This window comes from Hyperolius riggenbachi, chromosome 1 (assembly GCF_040937935.1).
Source record: "Hyperolius riggenbachi isolate aHypRig1 chromosome 1, aHypRig1.pri, whole genome shotgun sequence".
NCBI lineage: Eukaryota > Metazoa > Chordata > Amphibia > Anura > Hyperoliidae > Hyperolius > Hyperolius riggenbachi.
In genome coordinates, this window is record NC_090646.1 from 124,168,396 (window position 1) to 124,185,439 (window position 17,044).

Genomic DNA, 17,044 nt, shown 5'->3' on the forward strand with positions numbered 1-17,044 from the left:
TTCGTGCATGAGGAGCTCCATGCTACTGTGCAGATGTGGCCATGCTCGTACCAGAAGAGGAGCGCGGCCCTGATCAGCTGGAGGTCCGTGAATGCCAACAGGGGGACCAGAGGACGTTGTGCGAAGCCTCATTAGGATCCAGAGGCTTCCCTCTCCTTAGGTAAGTATGTGTTTCTGAACCTGAGCTTCAGCTCGGGTTCTGTTTAAACTGTTCTCTGTTTAGAAGAGAACCTGAGCCAAAGTTCAGGTAAAAAAAACAACTTGCTTACTGAAGAAAAGGGAAGTTTCTGGATACTGTAGAGCGGGGTGTCGAACTCAATCACGTAAGGGGTCAAAATTTGAAACATAGTTTAAGTACTTGCCGACTGCTCCACACCAAATTGGCGTGAATGCGGCGGCAGCCCCAGGACCACTCCACGGCGATTGGTGTAAACGGCCCTCTATGGGGCTAACAGGAGATCACGTGTGTCGCTCGGAGACTGATAGAGATGGACCGAACAGTTCGCCGGCGAACTTCCAGGGTTCACTATCGCGGAGAACCGCGAACTTTTCCAGAAGTTCGATTCGCCCCCATACTACATCATTAGGGTCAACTTTGACCCTTTACATCACAGTCAGCCGGCACATTGTAGCCAATCAGGCTACACTCCTTCCTGGAGGCCCTCCCCCCCCCCCCTTCATAAAAGGCAGGCAGCGTCAGGCATTTTACTCACTCGTGTGCCTGCAGTAATTAGAGAAGGGAGAGCTGCTGCAGACTCTCATAGGGAAAGCTTAGTTAGGCTCTTGTAGGCTTGTTAGCTTGCTCCTTGCTGATTCTTATTGCTAAAAAAGCACCCCTCACCAGCTCTTTTGAGAGCTAATCTTGTTCTTGAGATCTATTTTTTTTGTGTGTGTGGCCCACTTGCATTATATTTATATACAGCCCTGTCAGTCAGTTGCAGCTGGCCTTTGGCCCCTTAATTCCTACTGTGCCACTGCCAGGCCCAGCACATTCAGTGACTACCTGTGTGTGTGACAGGCAGCTGCACATTTGTAATCCCAATCACTGCCCCTGTTCACTGTTTAGTCCACCTACCTACCTACCTATGTGAGCGCACGCATTGTTAATACCACCAGTCACTGTACCTGTTCACAGTACGTGTGTGTGACAGGTGCATATTTGTAATACCCATCACTGCATATACCTACCTGTTGTTCAGTGCACCCACCTACCCACGTGAGCGCACGCAGTACAATATTTAACCGGTTCAGCACCGCAGTCCTAAAATCTCATGCATCCAAGCAACGTTCACCTCCCATTCATTCGCCTATAACTTTATTGCTACTTATCATAATGAATTGATCTATATCTTGTTTTTTCCACCACTAATTAGGCTTTCTTTGGGTAGTACATTTTGCTAAGAATTATTTTTTTCTTAATCTATTTTAACAGGAAGATTAAGAAAGAAATGAAAAAATTAATTATTTCTCAGTTTTTGGCCATTATAGTTTGAAATTAATACATGCTACCGTAATTAAAACTCATGTATTTTATTTGCCCATCTGTCCCGGTTATTACACCGTTTAAACTATGTCCCTATCACAATTTATGGTGCCGATATTTCATTTAGAAATAAAGGTGCATTTTTTCAATTTGCGTCCTTCACTATTTATAAGCTTATAATTTTAAATAATATAATAACATATTCTCTTGACATGCATATTTAAAAAAGTTCAGACCCTTGGGTAACTATTTATGTTGTTTTTGTTTTTTTTTAATTGTATTTTTTATTTTATTTTTTAATAAAAAAAAGTGTATGTGGGTAATTTTTGGTGTGGGAGGGAAACTGCTAATTTTAAATGTAAATTTTTTATTAAAAATGTATGTGGGTGCAGTTTACTATTTGGCCACAAGATGGCCATAGTTAAAAAAGTCCTGGATGCGAACGATCTCGCATCCAGGAACTAAAATGCTGGGGAGAAGTTTCCTGGGGGCAGAAATACCGCGCTCTCTGGAGAGAAAGCGTCAGTATTTCTGCGGGGAAGTTAGATCGGTGAATGGGAATTATATTCCCGTTCACTGATCGGGGGGCTAGCGGCGGGCAGCGGGAGCGCACGCGGGGGCGCGCCCGATCGTGCGCACCAGCCGGCGGCAGCAGCAGTGCCTATCTGGACGAGGAAGCCCGTCCAGATAGGCCGAACTGGTTAATACCACCAGTCACTGTACCTGTTCATGGTACGTGTGTGAGACAGCTGCACATTTGTAATACCCAGCAGCGCTGCATATACCTACCTGTTGTTCAGTGCACCCACCTACCTACGTGAGTGCACGCAGTGTGATATACCACTCCGGGCGTACCTGTTAATTGCACCTGTGTGACTGCACATTGTAATAGCAAAGTCAGTGCATACCTTTCACTTCACCTCCCCCCCCCCCCCTCCGATATGGACAAAACAGGTAGAGGCAGAGGCAGACCCAGAGGAAGGCCACCCGGCAGGTCTGTTCGAGGTCGTGCTGATGTGATTTCGTGCGGCCCTGAACCAAAGTACAGTGCTCAGAAGAAGGCACGTCCCATCAACTCCCAAGATTTTCAGGATGTGGTTGACTATTTAACACAGAACACCTCATCTTCTGCAGCCATCAGCGCTACTACTAGCAACACATCCGTTCCATTTGACACTTTGCAGGAGTTATTTGGTGGGGAATTAATTGATTCCCAGCAACTACTGTTAGAACAAGATGAAGGCGCTAAGCAAGTTACACCACAGTAGAGGAGGAATGAACTCGCTGCAACTACATAACAAACCAAAGGGAGCAGGGGATCCAGGGAACTCAAATAGACAGCAGAGGAAAGGAGGTCCCGCTACACCAATAGCTGGCTGAAAAAAGTCTCCATTTATTGTCACATCAGTGGGTGCACAAAAATTAAAAAGCTCACACGTATCGGAGCTCAAGGCTCCTTAATCATAGCTATGATTAAGGAGCCTTGAGCTCCGATACGCGTGAGCTTTTTAATTTTTGTGTACCCACTGATGTGACAATAAATGGAGATTTTTTTTTACCCAGCCATTGGTGTAGCGGGACCTCCTTTCCTCCAAGTTACACCACCTCATATGTCTGAGTTAGGCGTCACTATGGACGTAAGGTGTGAGGAGGAGGAGGATGATGAAGTACCTGCTGTTGGTGCAGTTTATGAGGTGTCTGAGGCAAGCGAAGCTGGGCAAGATGATTATGATGATGACGATGATACGGATGTCACGTGGGATCCTAAGACACAAGATGACCAAGGGGACAGTTCAGAGGGGGAGTCAGAGAGGAGTAGAAGGAGACAAGTTCCTGAAAGAAGCAGGGGGAGCTCGTCATCAGAAACAGCTGGTGGCAGTGCCCGGCGCCATGTATCGCCACCTATGGACAGCCAGCCAACATGCCCTTCAACGTCAGCTGCTGATGCCACCAGTCCATATGTGTTTCTTTTAGTGTGCCTGTCTTAGATCAGAGCAATGCCATCTGTTCTCTCTGCCTCCAAAAATTGAGCCATGGAAAGGCCAACACCCACGTAGGGGCAACTGCCTTACGAAGGCACATGCAGAAAAGGCACAAACTGCAATGGGAAGAGCACCAGAGGAAAAGCAGCACACAAAAGAAAAGCCACCCTCCTTCTCCTCTTCCTCCTTCAGGTGCATCATCTTCAGCCGCTTTCTCCCTTGCACCTTCACAATCACAGCCACCCTCCTCCACTCCGCCTCTCACCTTGAGCGGTTCCTGCTCCTCTGCCCACAGCAGCAGTCAGGTGTCCGTGAGGGAAATCTTTGAGCGGAAGAAGACAATTTCTGCCAGTCACCCCCTTGCCCGGCGTCTGACAGTGGGCTTGGCGGAACTGTTAGTTCGCCACCTGTTACCATACCAGCTGGTGGACTCTGAGGCCTTCCGTAAATTTGTGGCCATTGGGATACCGCAGTGGAAGATACCAGGCCACAATTATTTCTCTAAAAAGGCGATACCCAAACTGTACCATGAAGTTGAGAGGCAAGTGGTTTCATCTCTGGCACACAGCATTGGGTCAAGGGTCCATCTGACCACGGATGCCTGGTCTGCCAAGCACAGTCAGGGCAGGTACATTACTTACAAAGCCCATTGGGTCAACCTGGTGACCGCTGGCAAGCAGGGAGTACGTGGCTGTGCAGTGGACCTAGCGACACCTCCATGGCTTGCAGGCAGGCCTGCTGCCACCTCCTCTCCTCCGGCTCATTCCTCTTCGCTGTCGTCCTCCTCCTCCTTCTTGGCTGAGTGGCAGCGCAACTCTACTGGTGCTGCGATCTCCTCTCCAACTAAACAGCCCCAGCTCCCCAGGGCCTATGCTGCATGCCAGGTACGACGGTGTCACGCCATCTTAGACATGTCTTGCCTCAAAGCGGAGAGTCACACTGGAGCAGCTCTCCTGGCTTCTCTGAACAACCAGGTGGATTAGTGGCTGACCCGGCACCAACTGGAGTTCGGCAACGTGGTGTGTGACAACGGCAGCAATCTCATTTCGGTTTTGAATTTGGGAAAGTTGACACATGTACCCTGCATGGCACGTGCTCAATCTCGTAATTCAGAGATTTGTGTCTAAGTACCCAGGCTTACAGGACATCCTAAAGCAGTTCAGGAAGGTGTGTGGGCATTTCATGCGGTTTTACACGGCCATGGAACGCTTTGCGATATTCAGCGGAGAAACAACTTGCCGGTGAGACGCTTGATTTGTGGTAGCCCGACTGGCTGGAATTCAACCCTCCTGATGTTCGACCGCCTGCTACAACAGGAGAAAGCTGTAAAACAGTATCTCTACAACTACAGTCAAAGGTCACAGTCTGGGGAGATGGGGATGTTCTGGCCGAAGTACTGGACACTGATGCAAAATGCCTGCAGGCTCCTGCGGCCATTTGAGGAGGTGACAAACCTGGTGAGTCGCAGTGAAGGCGCTATAAGCGACTTGATCCTGTATGCCTTCTTCCTGGAGCGTGCCGTGCGTAGAGTGGTGGATCAAGCTGTGGAGGAGTGTGAACAGGAACGGGAGGAAGAGTTGTGGGATCAATTCTCAGCAGAAGCAGATGAATCCCCAACACCTGCGGCAGCACAGAGAGGGGAGGAAGAAGAGGAGGAGGAAGAGTCGTTTGGGGAAGAGGAGTCAGATGATGAGAAAGGTGTTGTTTTGGAGGAGGAGGATGAGGCGGAAGAACAAGTGCAGCAGGTGTCGCAGGGGGCTCAACTTTCCCGTGGTATTGTTCGTGGCTGGAGGGAGGAGGAGAAGATGGATAGTACGTCTGCATCCAACTTCGTGCAGATGGCGTCTTTCATGCTGTCCAGCCTGTTGAGGGACCCCCGTATAAGAAAACTCAAGGGGAATGAGCTGTACTGGGTGGCCACGCTACTAAACCCTCGGCATAGGCACAAAGTGGCCGAGATGTTTCCAAATCACCAGAAGGCAGAAAGGATGCAGCACTTGCAGAACAAACTGGCAACTATGCTTTACAATGCGTTTAAGGGTGATGTCACAGCACAACGCAATAAAGGTGCCATTGCCAGTAATCCTCCTCCTCCCATGTCTACGCAGGCAAAGACAGAATGCTCCAGCGATCTCATGGTGATGTCAGACATGCGGATATTCTTTAGTCCAACGCCTCGCCTTAGCTCTTCCGGATCCACCCTCCACAAACGCCTTGACTGGCAGGTAGCCGACTGCCTGTCCTTAAGTGTGGATGTAGACACTGTGAGCAGCAATGAACCAAGGGACTACTGGGTGCGCAGGCTTAACCTGTGGCCAGAGCTGTCCCAATTTGCCATTCAACTTCTGTCTTGCCCTGCCTCAAGTGTCCTGTCAGAAAGGACTTTCAGTGCAGCTGGAGGCATTGTTGCTGAGAAGAGAAGTCGCCTAAGTCAAAAAAGAGTTTAGTACCTCACCTTTATCAAAATGAATGAGGCATGGATCCCGGAGGGCTACTGCCCACTCAAAGACTTAGTCGGTCCCCACACACTGTATCTCTGCCTACACGCCGTGTAACTGGCTGCCCCATGACTAAGTCACTCTCCACACAGCATTTCTGCCTGCAGGCCGCTTGACTGCCTTCTCCGCCACCACCAACAGGGTCCAGGACTCCAGGCGGATTCCTGAATTTTTAAGGCCACTGCTAGCAGCGACCGCTATAATAATTTTTCTGGCGCGTGTACATGCCTGCCTAATTTTTTGGGGATTCTGCCTAATTTTTCTGGCTGCACTGCGGCTGCAACAACAAAACAAAAGGCATGTACATGTGTCAATTCCCCTTCGTGATTGTTACCTTGCCGCGGTGAAGGGGCTTGCGTATCACAATGAAGCAATGACCGTCGGCTATATGAGTGTCTCGGGGGGTTGCACACCAAAGATAATAAGGTCGTTGCTTCATTGTGGACAGACCAAATTCGATCAGCTGGACAGTCACTGTTGTTCTGTTATTGAGCTACCTCAGCCTGGCGACCATATGGGCTTGAAAACCGCTATTACCTGCACTCTGGCCATGGTGCACACCAGTCCAGCACGGCCGTCACAACACAAATTGTTGTTTGCGGTGCGTTACAAAATGAGTTTGGTGTGTCAGTGTGAAGCAGTACTCTAATTACACTTCCTGATTGATGTATACACATGCAAGATGTTTTAAAGCACTTTAGGCCTCCAATTTAGCATGCAATGTGATTTCTGCCCTTAAAACGCTGCTTTGCGTCAAATCCAGATTTTTCCCCGGGACTTTTGGCATCTATCCCACTCCCCCATGAAAAAAACTCAGATTTTAGACCCCTTGAAACATTTTCCATCACTTTTGTGGCCAGCATAAATGTTTCTAGTTTTCAAAGTTCGCCTCCCCATTGAAGTCTATTGCGTTTCGCATGTTTGCGAACGTTTGCGGAGGTTCGTGAATGTGGTTCGCGAACCAAAAATCGGAGGTTAGGGCTATCTCTATTGCTCTCTTCTGCAAAGCAACATCCTTGATAGATGCCAGCTGGAAGGTACAGGGGACAATGGAGGATAAGTATTGCTCCCCCCACAAACTATGGCAGGAGGGAGCAGCAAGAACACCCCTGTGGAAACCTGCCCACCATCTATGGCAGGAGGGAGGAGCAAGAACACCCCCTGTGGAAACCTGCCCACGAAATTATGGCAGGAGGGAGGAGAAAGAACACCCCTGTGGAAACCTGACCACCAAATATTGCAGGAGGGAGGAGCAAGAAACCCTTGTGGAAACCTGCCCATCAATTATGGCACGAGAAAGGAATATGAACACCCCTGCAAAAACCTGCCCAATGCCCATCAATTATGGCAGGAGGGAGGAGCAAGAACACCTCTGTCAAACTTGTCCCAATAATTATGACAGTAGAGAGGAGGAAGAACACCCCTGCGGAAACCTGCCTATCAATTATGGCAGGCCAGACCTCAGCAACTAAGATAGGATAGAGGAGGAGCAAGTGTATCCCTGCAGAAACCTGTCCCAGCAACTGTGATTGGATAGAGGAGGAGCAAATATAGCCCTGCCGAATAGTGGTGGACAGAACCGTTTGCTGGTGATCATCGGCTGTTCGTCTGTCCACTGGTGAACACAACATGAAGTTCGATCCGCCCCCATTCCTCAGCCACAATTAGACCCCTCACCCCAGAGTTAGGAGACACGTGGCAGCCAATAAGGCATTTCTCCCTCCTGGACTTACCCCCCACCTCACACCACATCCTATAAATGTATGGTCATTTTACGAAACGTTGTATCTTGCATAGAGCCAAATTAATCCATGACATGCACTGATGAAGATCAAGCAATCCGAAACAGTCTGTATGCATGTTGGATTATTATGGCTCTGTACAAATTAACAAGCTGACACATCATTGCATTTCAACGGTTCTGGAGGTGTGTTTAGCTTCTAAGGGTAACAATGGTTAATTTGCATATATTCAGCAGTGTTGCTCTGGGAGACATCTCAAGCTCACTCCAACCTGAATTATCGCAAATTCTTTCTGTTTTAAGAAAGCAAACTTTTGTTTTTCTTAACATTTAAGTAACAGCACCATAAGCTATGCTACATGACGTCAACAGTACATAATAAATGAATGTAGCTTTTTGTTGTTGTTGTTACTACACCCTGCTAAACGTTTATTAATGCTGCAAAATTGTTAAAGGAGCATTATTTTGAAAAATTGTCAAATATTAATTTATACATATTATATGCACATTTGTAAAAAAAAAAAAAAAGCCCTAAATTAATTTTCTTCTCTTTTGCTGTCAATTGCAGTAGGTAGTACAAAGCCCCACACACTGTGTAATGGAAGCAGGCAGCCCCACACACTGTGTAATGGAAGCAGGCAGCTCTGCACACTGTGTAATGGAAGCAGGCAGCTCCGCACACTGTGTAATGGAAGCAGGCAGTCCCCACACTGTGTAATGGAAGCAGGCAGCCCGCACACTGTGTAATGGAAGCAGGCAGTCTGCACACTGTGTAATGGAAGCAGGCAGCCCGCACACTGTGTAATGAAAGCAGGCAGCTCCGCACACTGTGTAATGGAAGCAGGCAGTCCCCACACTGTGTAATGGAAGCAGGCAGTCCCCACACTGTGTAATGGAAGCAGGCAGCTCCGCACACTGTGTAATGGAAGCAGGCAGTCCCCACACTGTGTAATGGAAGCAGGCAGCCCGCACACTGTAATGGAAGCAGGCAGCCCGCACACTGTGTAATGGAAGCAGGCAGTCTGCACACTGTGTAATGGAAGCAGGCAGCCCGCACACTGTGTAATGAAAGCAGGCAGCTCCGCACACTGTGTAATGGAAGCAGGCAGTCCCCACACTGTGTAATGGAAGCAGGCAGTCCGCACACTGTGTAATGGAAGCAGGCAGCCCGCACACTGTGTAATGGAAGCAGGCAATCCCCACACTGTGTAATGGAAGCAGGCAATCCCCACACTGTGTAATGGAAGCAGGCAGTCCCCACACTGTGTAATGGAAGCAGGCAATCCCCACACTGTGTAATGGAAGCAGGCAATCCCCACACTGTGTAATGGAAGCAGGCAATCCCCACACTGTGTAATGGAAGCAGGCAGTCCGCACACTGTGTAATGGAAGCAGGCAGCCCCCACACTGTGTAATGGAAGTAGGCAGCCCGCACACTGTGTAATGGAAGTAGGCAGCCCACCCACTGTGTAATGGAAGCAGGCAATCCCCACACTGTGTAATTAAAGCAGGCAGCCCGCACACTGTGTAATGGAAGCAGGCAGCCCAGCACACTGTGTAATGGAAGCAGGCAGCCCGCACACTGTGTAATGGAAGCAGGGAGCCCGCACACTGTGTAATGGAAGCAGGCAGCCCGCACACTGTGTAATGGAAGCAGGCAGCCCGCACACTGTGTAATGGAAGCAGGCAGCCCACACACTGTGTAATGGAAGCAGGCAATCCCCTCACTGTGTAATGGAAGCAGGCAGTCCCCACACTGTGTAATGGAAGCAGGCAGCTCGCACACTGTGTAATGAAAGCAGGCAGCCCCCACACTGTGTAATGGAAGCAGGCAGTCCCCACACTGTGTAATGGAAGCAGGCAGTCCCCACACTGTGTAATGAAAGCAGGCAGCCCCCACACTGTGTAATGGAAGCAGGCAGCCCCCACACTGTGTAATGGAAGCAGGCAGCCCGCACACTGTGTAATGGAAGCAGGCAGCCCGCACACTGTGTAATGGAAGCAGGCAGCCCCCACACTGTGTAATGAAAGCAGGCAGCCCGCACACTGTGTAATGAAAGCAGGCAGCCCGCACACTGTGTAATGAAAGCAGGCAGCCCCGCACACTGTGTAATGGAAGCAGGCAGCCCACACACTGTGTAATGGAAGCAGGCAGCCCCGCACACTGTGTAATGGAAGGACAGACACATACAGTAGAATAGACACTTGACTGATCTTCACACGCTGCTGCTGCAGCGCCAGTGTGGGTTCAATTGCTCTATTCATCCCAATGCTGGCAAGGCTTAATATATGCTAACCTGCACTTCCAGCTCCCATCGGCATCCTCTCTTCCCAAATGTCTTATCATCTCCTTTTGTTTCTATCTCTGTAATGCTCACTGACCATCCTATACCAATACAACACTGCCAAACACTGAGGCCTTGTTCACATTATAAATTACCAGCGCTATCGCAAGTGCTGAGCGATTTATACTGTAATTTTTACAGTGCTTTTTGCTTAGAAAACACTTTTATGTGCGCTTTTCTAACCGCTTTTGCTCAGCAATGATTTTTTTCACTTCTTGACGTCAATCAGTAAGTTAACTCTTTATACTCGGAAATGAAGCGCTTTTTCAAGCGCTTTGCAATTTACCTTCCATTGAGCCAAAATTCTCAGAAAATGGAAAATGTCTCGCTTTTACAATTTTAATACAATCAAAATGCTCGCATGTGAACCCCCTTATAGGAAAATCATTGCACAAATGCTTTTACAGCGATTTCTAAAATCACAAACGCTCATAGTGTGAACAAGCCCTGAAGCCACAGAGGCTCACAATCTATTTTCGACCAGGAGTGGTAATTTTCTTTATGACAAAAGTCAAAATATATCTGCAATGATCAAAATGCAAACCATGGGCTTGATTCACAACGCAAATTTGCGTGCGAAATCGCGGCCGTTTTCGCACAAAAATTCACGTTCGCATGCAAAAATTTGTGATTTTGTGCGCAAATTTGCATTTGCATTTGCATTTGAAATTGTTACGCACGTTATATCACACACAAAAACGCTAGCACAACCATGATAACAGTTATCACAGCTTTGTGAATCGAGCCCTATGTGTGCTAACCAATGATGCACAGTGAGATGCAAATCATTTGCCTTGCTTGCAATGTTTATGCAAATTGTATGTAGTTTAGATTAGCGCAATAAAAAGCACTTTGGGCTGGAACCCACTAGAGCACTTTTTTGAGCATTTAGGGATCACTTTAAATAACTGGCGATTTCTCTAAACACTTTGCCAATGTAAGTGGATGGGACAAATTTCACAGTAGCAATTACTATTATCAAAATCGCAGGACATGCAGCAATTTAGGAGTGTTTGCGCTCCAAAGTAAGGTATTGAAGTGCTGGCAAATTGCTAATGAATGGCTACACATAGCGATTTGTGTGTGATTTTGAATTACTGCAAATGGTAAAAAAAAAAAAAATTATACTTTCAAAATGACCAATCAGAATTAAAATTGCTAATCACAATCGCTGGCAAAAAGCTTACACTTTTAAAAAATTGCTAACAAAATTGATGGAAAACGCTCATGAAATGGAGTACAAAACGCTAACCATTGTGATAATGATTTGCGACTTGTAGAAGGTTCCAGACCTTTCAGACAACTTTGACTGGCACAATTCCAAGCTACACACATATTGCATGCAAGCTGAAATTATTTCTATTTCCTTACCATCTCCTACGGCTGCCAGAGAATGTAAATGAGTGTGGCAGCATGCTGTCCTCATCACACCATCAGTCCCAGTTTTGTAAGGAAAGGAAGAATTGCAGACTACCCAGCAAGCTCATGGTGAACCAGAACTCATTGGAGTGTGTAAGGGGCGACAATGGACCAAAAAGCCCCCTTACTAAAATGCTATGGAAAACAAAAGTTTGTTTTCTCAAAAAAAGAAAGTATTTGCAACAATTCAGGTTGGAGTGAGCTCCGAGATGTCTCCCAGTGCATCACTGCTGAACTATGCAAATCATCCATTGTTGTCCCTGTAAGCTAAACACACCTCCAGTTCCGCTGGAATGCAATGATGTGTCAGCTTATTAATATTACAGAGCCACACTAATCCAACATGCATACAGACTGTTTCGGATCTGGAGGTGTGTTTAGCTCACAGGGACAACAATGGGTGATTTGCATATTCAGCAGTGATGATGCACTGGGAGACATCTCGGGGCTCACTAGTCTCCAACCTGAATTGTTGCAAATACTTTTGTTTTCCAAGGAAAGGAAGACAAATCCTTCCTGCTCTTCATAGGAATCACTCACTCTGAAAGAGGAGAATCTGGGAACATTCTGCTCACCAGGACTGTTGCCATGGTGGACAAATGGAAAGCAGAATTTTCAGTCCATTGACAAAAGTTATAACTGACTTCAGGAAAATGGCTACAAAATTGTGAAGAATAATGAAGAAGAAATTTCCCGTCCGATGGACGGGTCAAATCGATTACATCTAACAGGTCCATTCTTATTTCCGATCATTTTTCTAATCAATTTTCAGATTACTTCTATACAAAATTGATCAGAAAAACGTTTACAAATCAGATTGGACCTGTCTGAAATAATCGATTAGTTGCATCCTGTGGTCCCAGCATGAAAGTAATTTCTAATCAGTCTGATTTCTGATCGATTTTGTATAAAAGAGATCAGAAAATCGTTAAGAAAAATGATCGCAAATCAGATCGGACCTGTCGGATATTATTGATTTGACCTAAAATCTGATGGGAAATTGCATGGTGTGTACCAGGCATAAAAGAAAGTAATTTCTGACAGGTCCAATCTGATTTCCGATCATAGTTCCATAGTGATTTGGGTTGAAAAAAGACTTACGTCCATCGAGTTCAACCATATATAACTGTATTGAAAGGATCAGAAATTGATCAGAAAACGATCGGAAATCAGATCGGACCTGTCGGATATTATTGATTTGACCTAAAATCTGATGGGAAATTGCATGGTGTGTTCCAGGCATAAACGAAAGTAATTTCTGACAGGTCCTATCTGATTTCCGATGGATTTTGAAACGATCGGAAATTGATCAGAAACGATCGGAAATCAGATTGGACCTGTCGGAAATGATCGATTTGACATGTCAATCTGAAGGAAACTTGCATACTGTGTACCAAACATTATACCACCGATTGATAGATAGGAAACCGTTATTTTTGCGTTTTTTATTAACAATCAATAAATGGCACACTTTTCTTGGAAAACAAAATGCACAGGTAGAAATAGTTCCCTTTCTCCTACAGAGGCATCCATATGAAGTACATAGAAGTTACTGTCACGGTGTCCCGGCCGGAAAATAAAGGCCGACATGCATCTCGGGAAGAACAGAGGCTGTTGTGGAATCCAATGCGCTTGTGGTGAAAATCTAACAAAGAGGAGAGGGACTGTCCAGACACAGAACACAGAATTCACTCCAACAACTGCAGACAAATGTGTACTCAGATAACACCAGAAACTGTCACATAATAACACTGCGGGGGGAAGACACGGAAGAGGGGGAAAGCATACCTTCAACACACAACTAATCGCTAGAATTGTTTGTGCCTTTAAATAATAGTTAAAAAAAATAAAATTAAAATAAAAGCAAAGAAAAAAAATCGAAATAATAGTAACAATAAATAGATTATTATTCCACCCAGAACAGAGGTGTAAATCCTGCAGAAGACAAACAGGCCCCGCAACACAGTGCAAATGAGGACTTTTATAGCTTCTTGGAGACAAATAAATATATTATTACTGGGGGGGAGGGTGGCAATGTGGCAAACCAGGGAGACGTTTGTGTAACCCCTGCACTGCCCTGGGCCGGCTGTACACATACAATGAGTCGGTGGCAGAGTCTGTAGGGCGCTCAGTCTCATCATGGCATCCTGGCCACACCCGGCAGGTGGGTGGGTGGGTGGCCCCATCAGCAGTCAGTGCTACTTGGTACTGGAGTCTGCACTCATCAGCATCCATTCCCTGAAGCCACAAGGCTCATCCAGCAGCTGCCAGGACTGGTGCCACCTTCAGGGCTGGCTGCTGAGCTGTCCTTGGTTGTAGTGAGTACAGGCAGCAGACTGATGCCCATGGTGGGCCAGTTCAGAACATGCTCTTCACTAGAGTGGCTTTGGTACTGCTGGGTCTCTGCAGGGAGGATAAGACGCTGGCAAACGGGCCTCCTAATGAGTCAGGGATGGAGGTGATGGTGCCCCCTGGCCCGGTGGCCCAGCCCTGTGCCACTCCAGGGCCCCCGACCCCCGCTGCTGATGCCAGGCCTCCAACACCTTGGACAACTCCTTTGCCTTGGTCCTGGGGACCCCCGCCACCCTGTGAGCCTGTAGGGCTGGGTCCACCGCCACAGCTAGGAGTAGGGATGGGGTTGTTGCCAGGGCCCCCGGTGCTGTCAGGGTCCGTGATTTTGGACTCTTTGCTGTCATCCTCCCGGGAGGAGTCGGACTTCTTCCCCGCGGAGCCATTCTTGGCGGCGGCTGCCGCGGCAGCAGCTGCCCTCTCCTGTTTCCGGAACTTGGCCCTGCGGTTCTGGAACCAGACCTGGGGGAGAGGATGGGAAGGGAATGATGGGGGGTGTAAGAGTAAGGATAGGAGTAAGAGGGGGTAACAAGGATGGAGGAGAGGAAGGTAGGTGGGAGAAAAGAAGAGAAAGCCAAATATTAGCTACACATCTCTATAAAGACACAAGACAATGCTCTCTATAACTCATACATCTGCCTTCTCTGTTCAGATTGGCCGCATCTACCCTTTTAGTAGTTATTTACTCAAATCGCTTCCTACTGTTTTCCTTGGACCACAAATGGCTGGTGAGATCTCCTGAGCTCCCACACATTATTTCTCCCTGGTGCCTGCCCTGAAATGATCCCGACTGCTTAAAATGCACCTGAACTGGGAGAACTATGGAGGCTGCCATATGTATCTCCCTGAAATGCAGCAGTGGTTGCCATAGTAACTGATCTGCATATCTGTTCTGGGTCGTTACGTCATGCTGTAATACATAAAGGAACCAGCCGCAAAAAGGCCAGATAAGAGGGTAGTGTTATAGGAAGTCACCGATGGCATCCACTCTCCTCCTTTCACTGATCAGGCGGCTTTTCAAGATCAGAGTAAATTAAATTGAGTATACAGTATATTTATATCTATATCATCTATCTATTTATCTATCTATCTATCTATCTATCTATCTATCTATCTATCTATCTATCTATCTATCTATCACACCATTGTCAGTGTGATGGGTAATTCTGTATCCAGTGTGTCTGTATGATACAATGCAGTGCGTGTAATGCAGTGTGTGTATACCTGCACTCTGGCCTCGGTCAGGTCTATCTTCAGGGCCAGCTCCTCTCGGGTGTAGATATCCGGGTAATGGGTCTCAGCAAACACCCTCTCTAGCTCCTTCAGCTGTGCGCTGGTGAAGGTAGTCCTAATCCGCCTCTGCTTCCGCTTCTCATTCAGGCCCCCGTGGTCTGTGAACAGCTTATAGGGCACTGCAAGACAAGAGAGGCCACAACCGGTCACTAACTATACCACCAGTACACAACAACTCACTCTAACAGCAAACAACACAAACCGTCCTAAAGTCATTCACAATTCATGGAGGAAAAACAAAACGGAAACAAACAAAAACAACCCTCCACCCCTCAAAAAAAAATGTGTGCAAGAAGTCATACTCAGCTTGTCTGATCAAAATAATTCAGACAGAGGAGAGGAAAAAAGCAAAATGCACCTAGTAGACATGAAATATTTATTGAATTCATTTGCAACACTAAACAAATAGAAGAAGAAAAAAAAGTAAAAAGAATAATAAAGAAATAATAATACAAATTAGCAGTTTATGGAACTGTAAGTCTTTCCAAGAAACTTAAAAAAGTGAATCAAATTAAATGTATAATAATAATAATAATAATAATAATAATACAGTGTGGACTAAAATGGTATGGCAAAAGGCCTTGTATTTTAATAACAATACAGTAACAAAAATATTATTTTTTAATTTATTAATTGTTATTCTATCTATCTATCTATCTATCTATCTATCTATCTATCTATCTATCTATCTATCTATCTATCTATCTATGTACAGTCACTAGGATGAGTGAAGCCGGAGCTGCATCCTATAGTGTATCAGTGTATTGGCCCGGCATGCTCTGTGATGGTGGCTGCTAGGTGTGACAATAGCAGGACATCTCTATCTATGTTACATGCTATAGTGTTATCAGTGTATTGGCCCGGCATGCCCTGTGATGTTGGCTGCTAGGTGTGACAGTAGTAGGACACCTCCATGCAGGTGCACAGTCCCAGGCAAGTGCAGTAGTATCAGGCAGGCGGCTCCCAGCAGCAGGCAGGCAGGGCAGTGTTGGTTGGTGCAGCACTGGCACTGTAGTCAGTGGCCAGTGAAGTCCCTGCATTTTAGGACAGTGCCTGCGCGATGATGAGTTTTTCTCTCGGGTTATTTAATTATTTGCTAAGCTTTACGTCTCATCCCGGAGTAAATAAATTATGCCTATCATTTTGGCAGCTTAAGATAATTTTGTTGGCGGTTCGGGTGTGACTAGGATAGTGTAACCCTGTAACTGAATTACGCCTCGCCTGCAATCGCTTCTAACGTGATAAATTCTTTCATTTGTGTAAGCAAATTTCGTTTGGTAAATACTAAACACATTTCCATTTTCAAATGCAATCAAGGATTCCTATATACAAGGGGAGAAGGCTGAGCTGCTCCTCTTGCTGGGAAGGGGAGAGCTGCAGAGAGCACTTACCTGCTGCATAGGGGCTGCTCTGGTGGTCCCTGAGAGTACCCAGGCTGCAGGATCCGGGGGTGAGGGACGGGCAGCCCGAGGTGGCCCCAAAAGTGGTCCTGATGGGGTTGTACTGGAAGCCACTGGCTTGGCTGCAGGAGCTGAAGTCTGCATAGGCTGACGCCAGGCTGGAGGTGTCCATGCCAGCCATACAGGACTCGTAGGCAGAGGAATTAAGGTAAGAATATTCCATTTTATACATTGAAAAGGCTCTGGATTTGCCACCAAAGAGGGGAAGAAAGTGACAGAGAAGCTGGCTGCAGGAGGAGGTGGCTGTGTGCTGCTGATGTGATCTCTTCCACGCCTGCCTCAGCACTGGCCTCCTTGCTAGCAGCAGAGCCTAGTTTTATGAAAAAGCCTCCTATGAGATGCCTTGCCTGAGGTCTCTAGAGCATATAGTGCTCATAATAAACTTGGCTCTTTCCACTTGGACAATAGCAAAGCGGTTGGTCTTATTGCTGGCGCTTTTTACATGACAATAACTCATCAGTCTATTGGGCTGGC

General features: G+C 46.8%; 1 protein-coding gene across 1 annotated transcript; it reads right to left on the minus strand.

Moving 5' to 3' along the window:
* Nucleotides 1-13,737: 13,737 nt before the first annotated feature.
* Nucleotides 13,738-16,742, minus strand: PHOX2B (paired like homeobox 2B). Its single transcript, XM_068268139.1, has 3 exons — nt 16,502-16,742; nt 15,042-15,229; nt 13,738-14,279 (listed from the first exon to the last, which is right to left on the minus strand). Exons 1-3 carry the CDS (start codon nt 16,740-16,742, stop codon nt 13,827-13,829), a joined length of 882 nt encoding a protein of 293 aa, XP_068124240.1. The 3' UTR covers nt 13,738-13,826.
* Between the last annotated feature and the right edge of the window lie 302 nt (nt 16,743-17,044).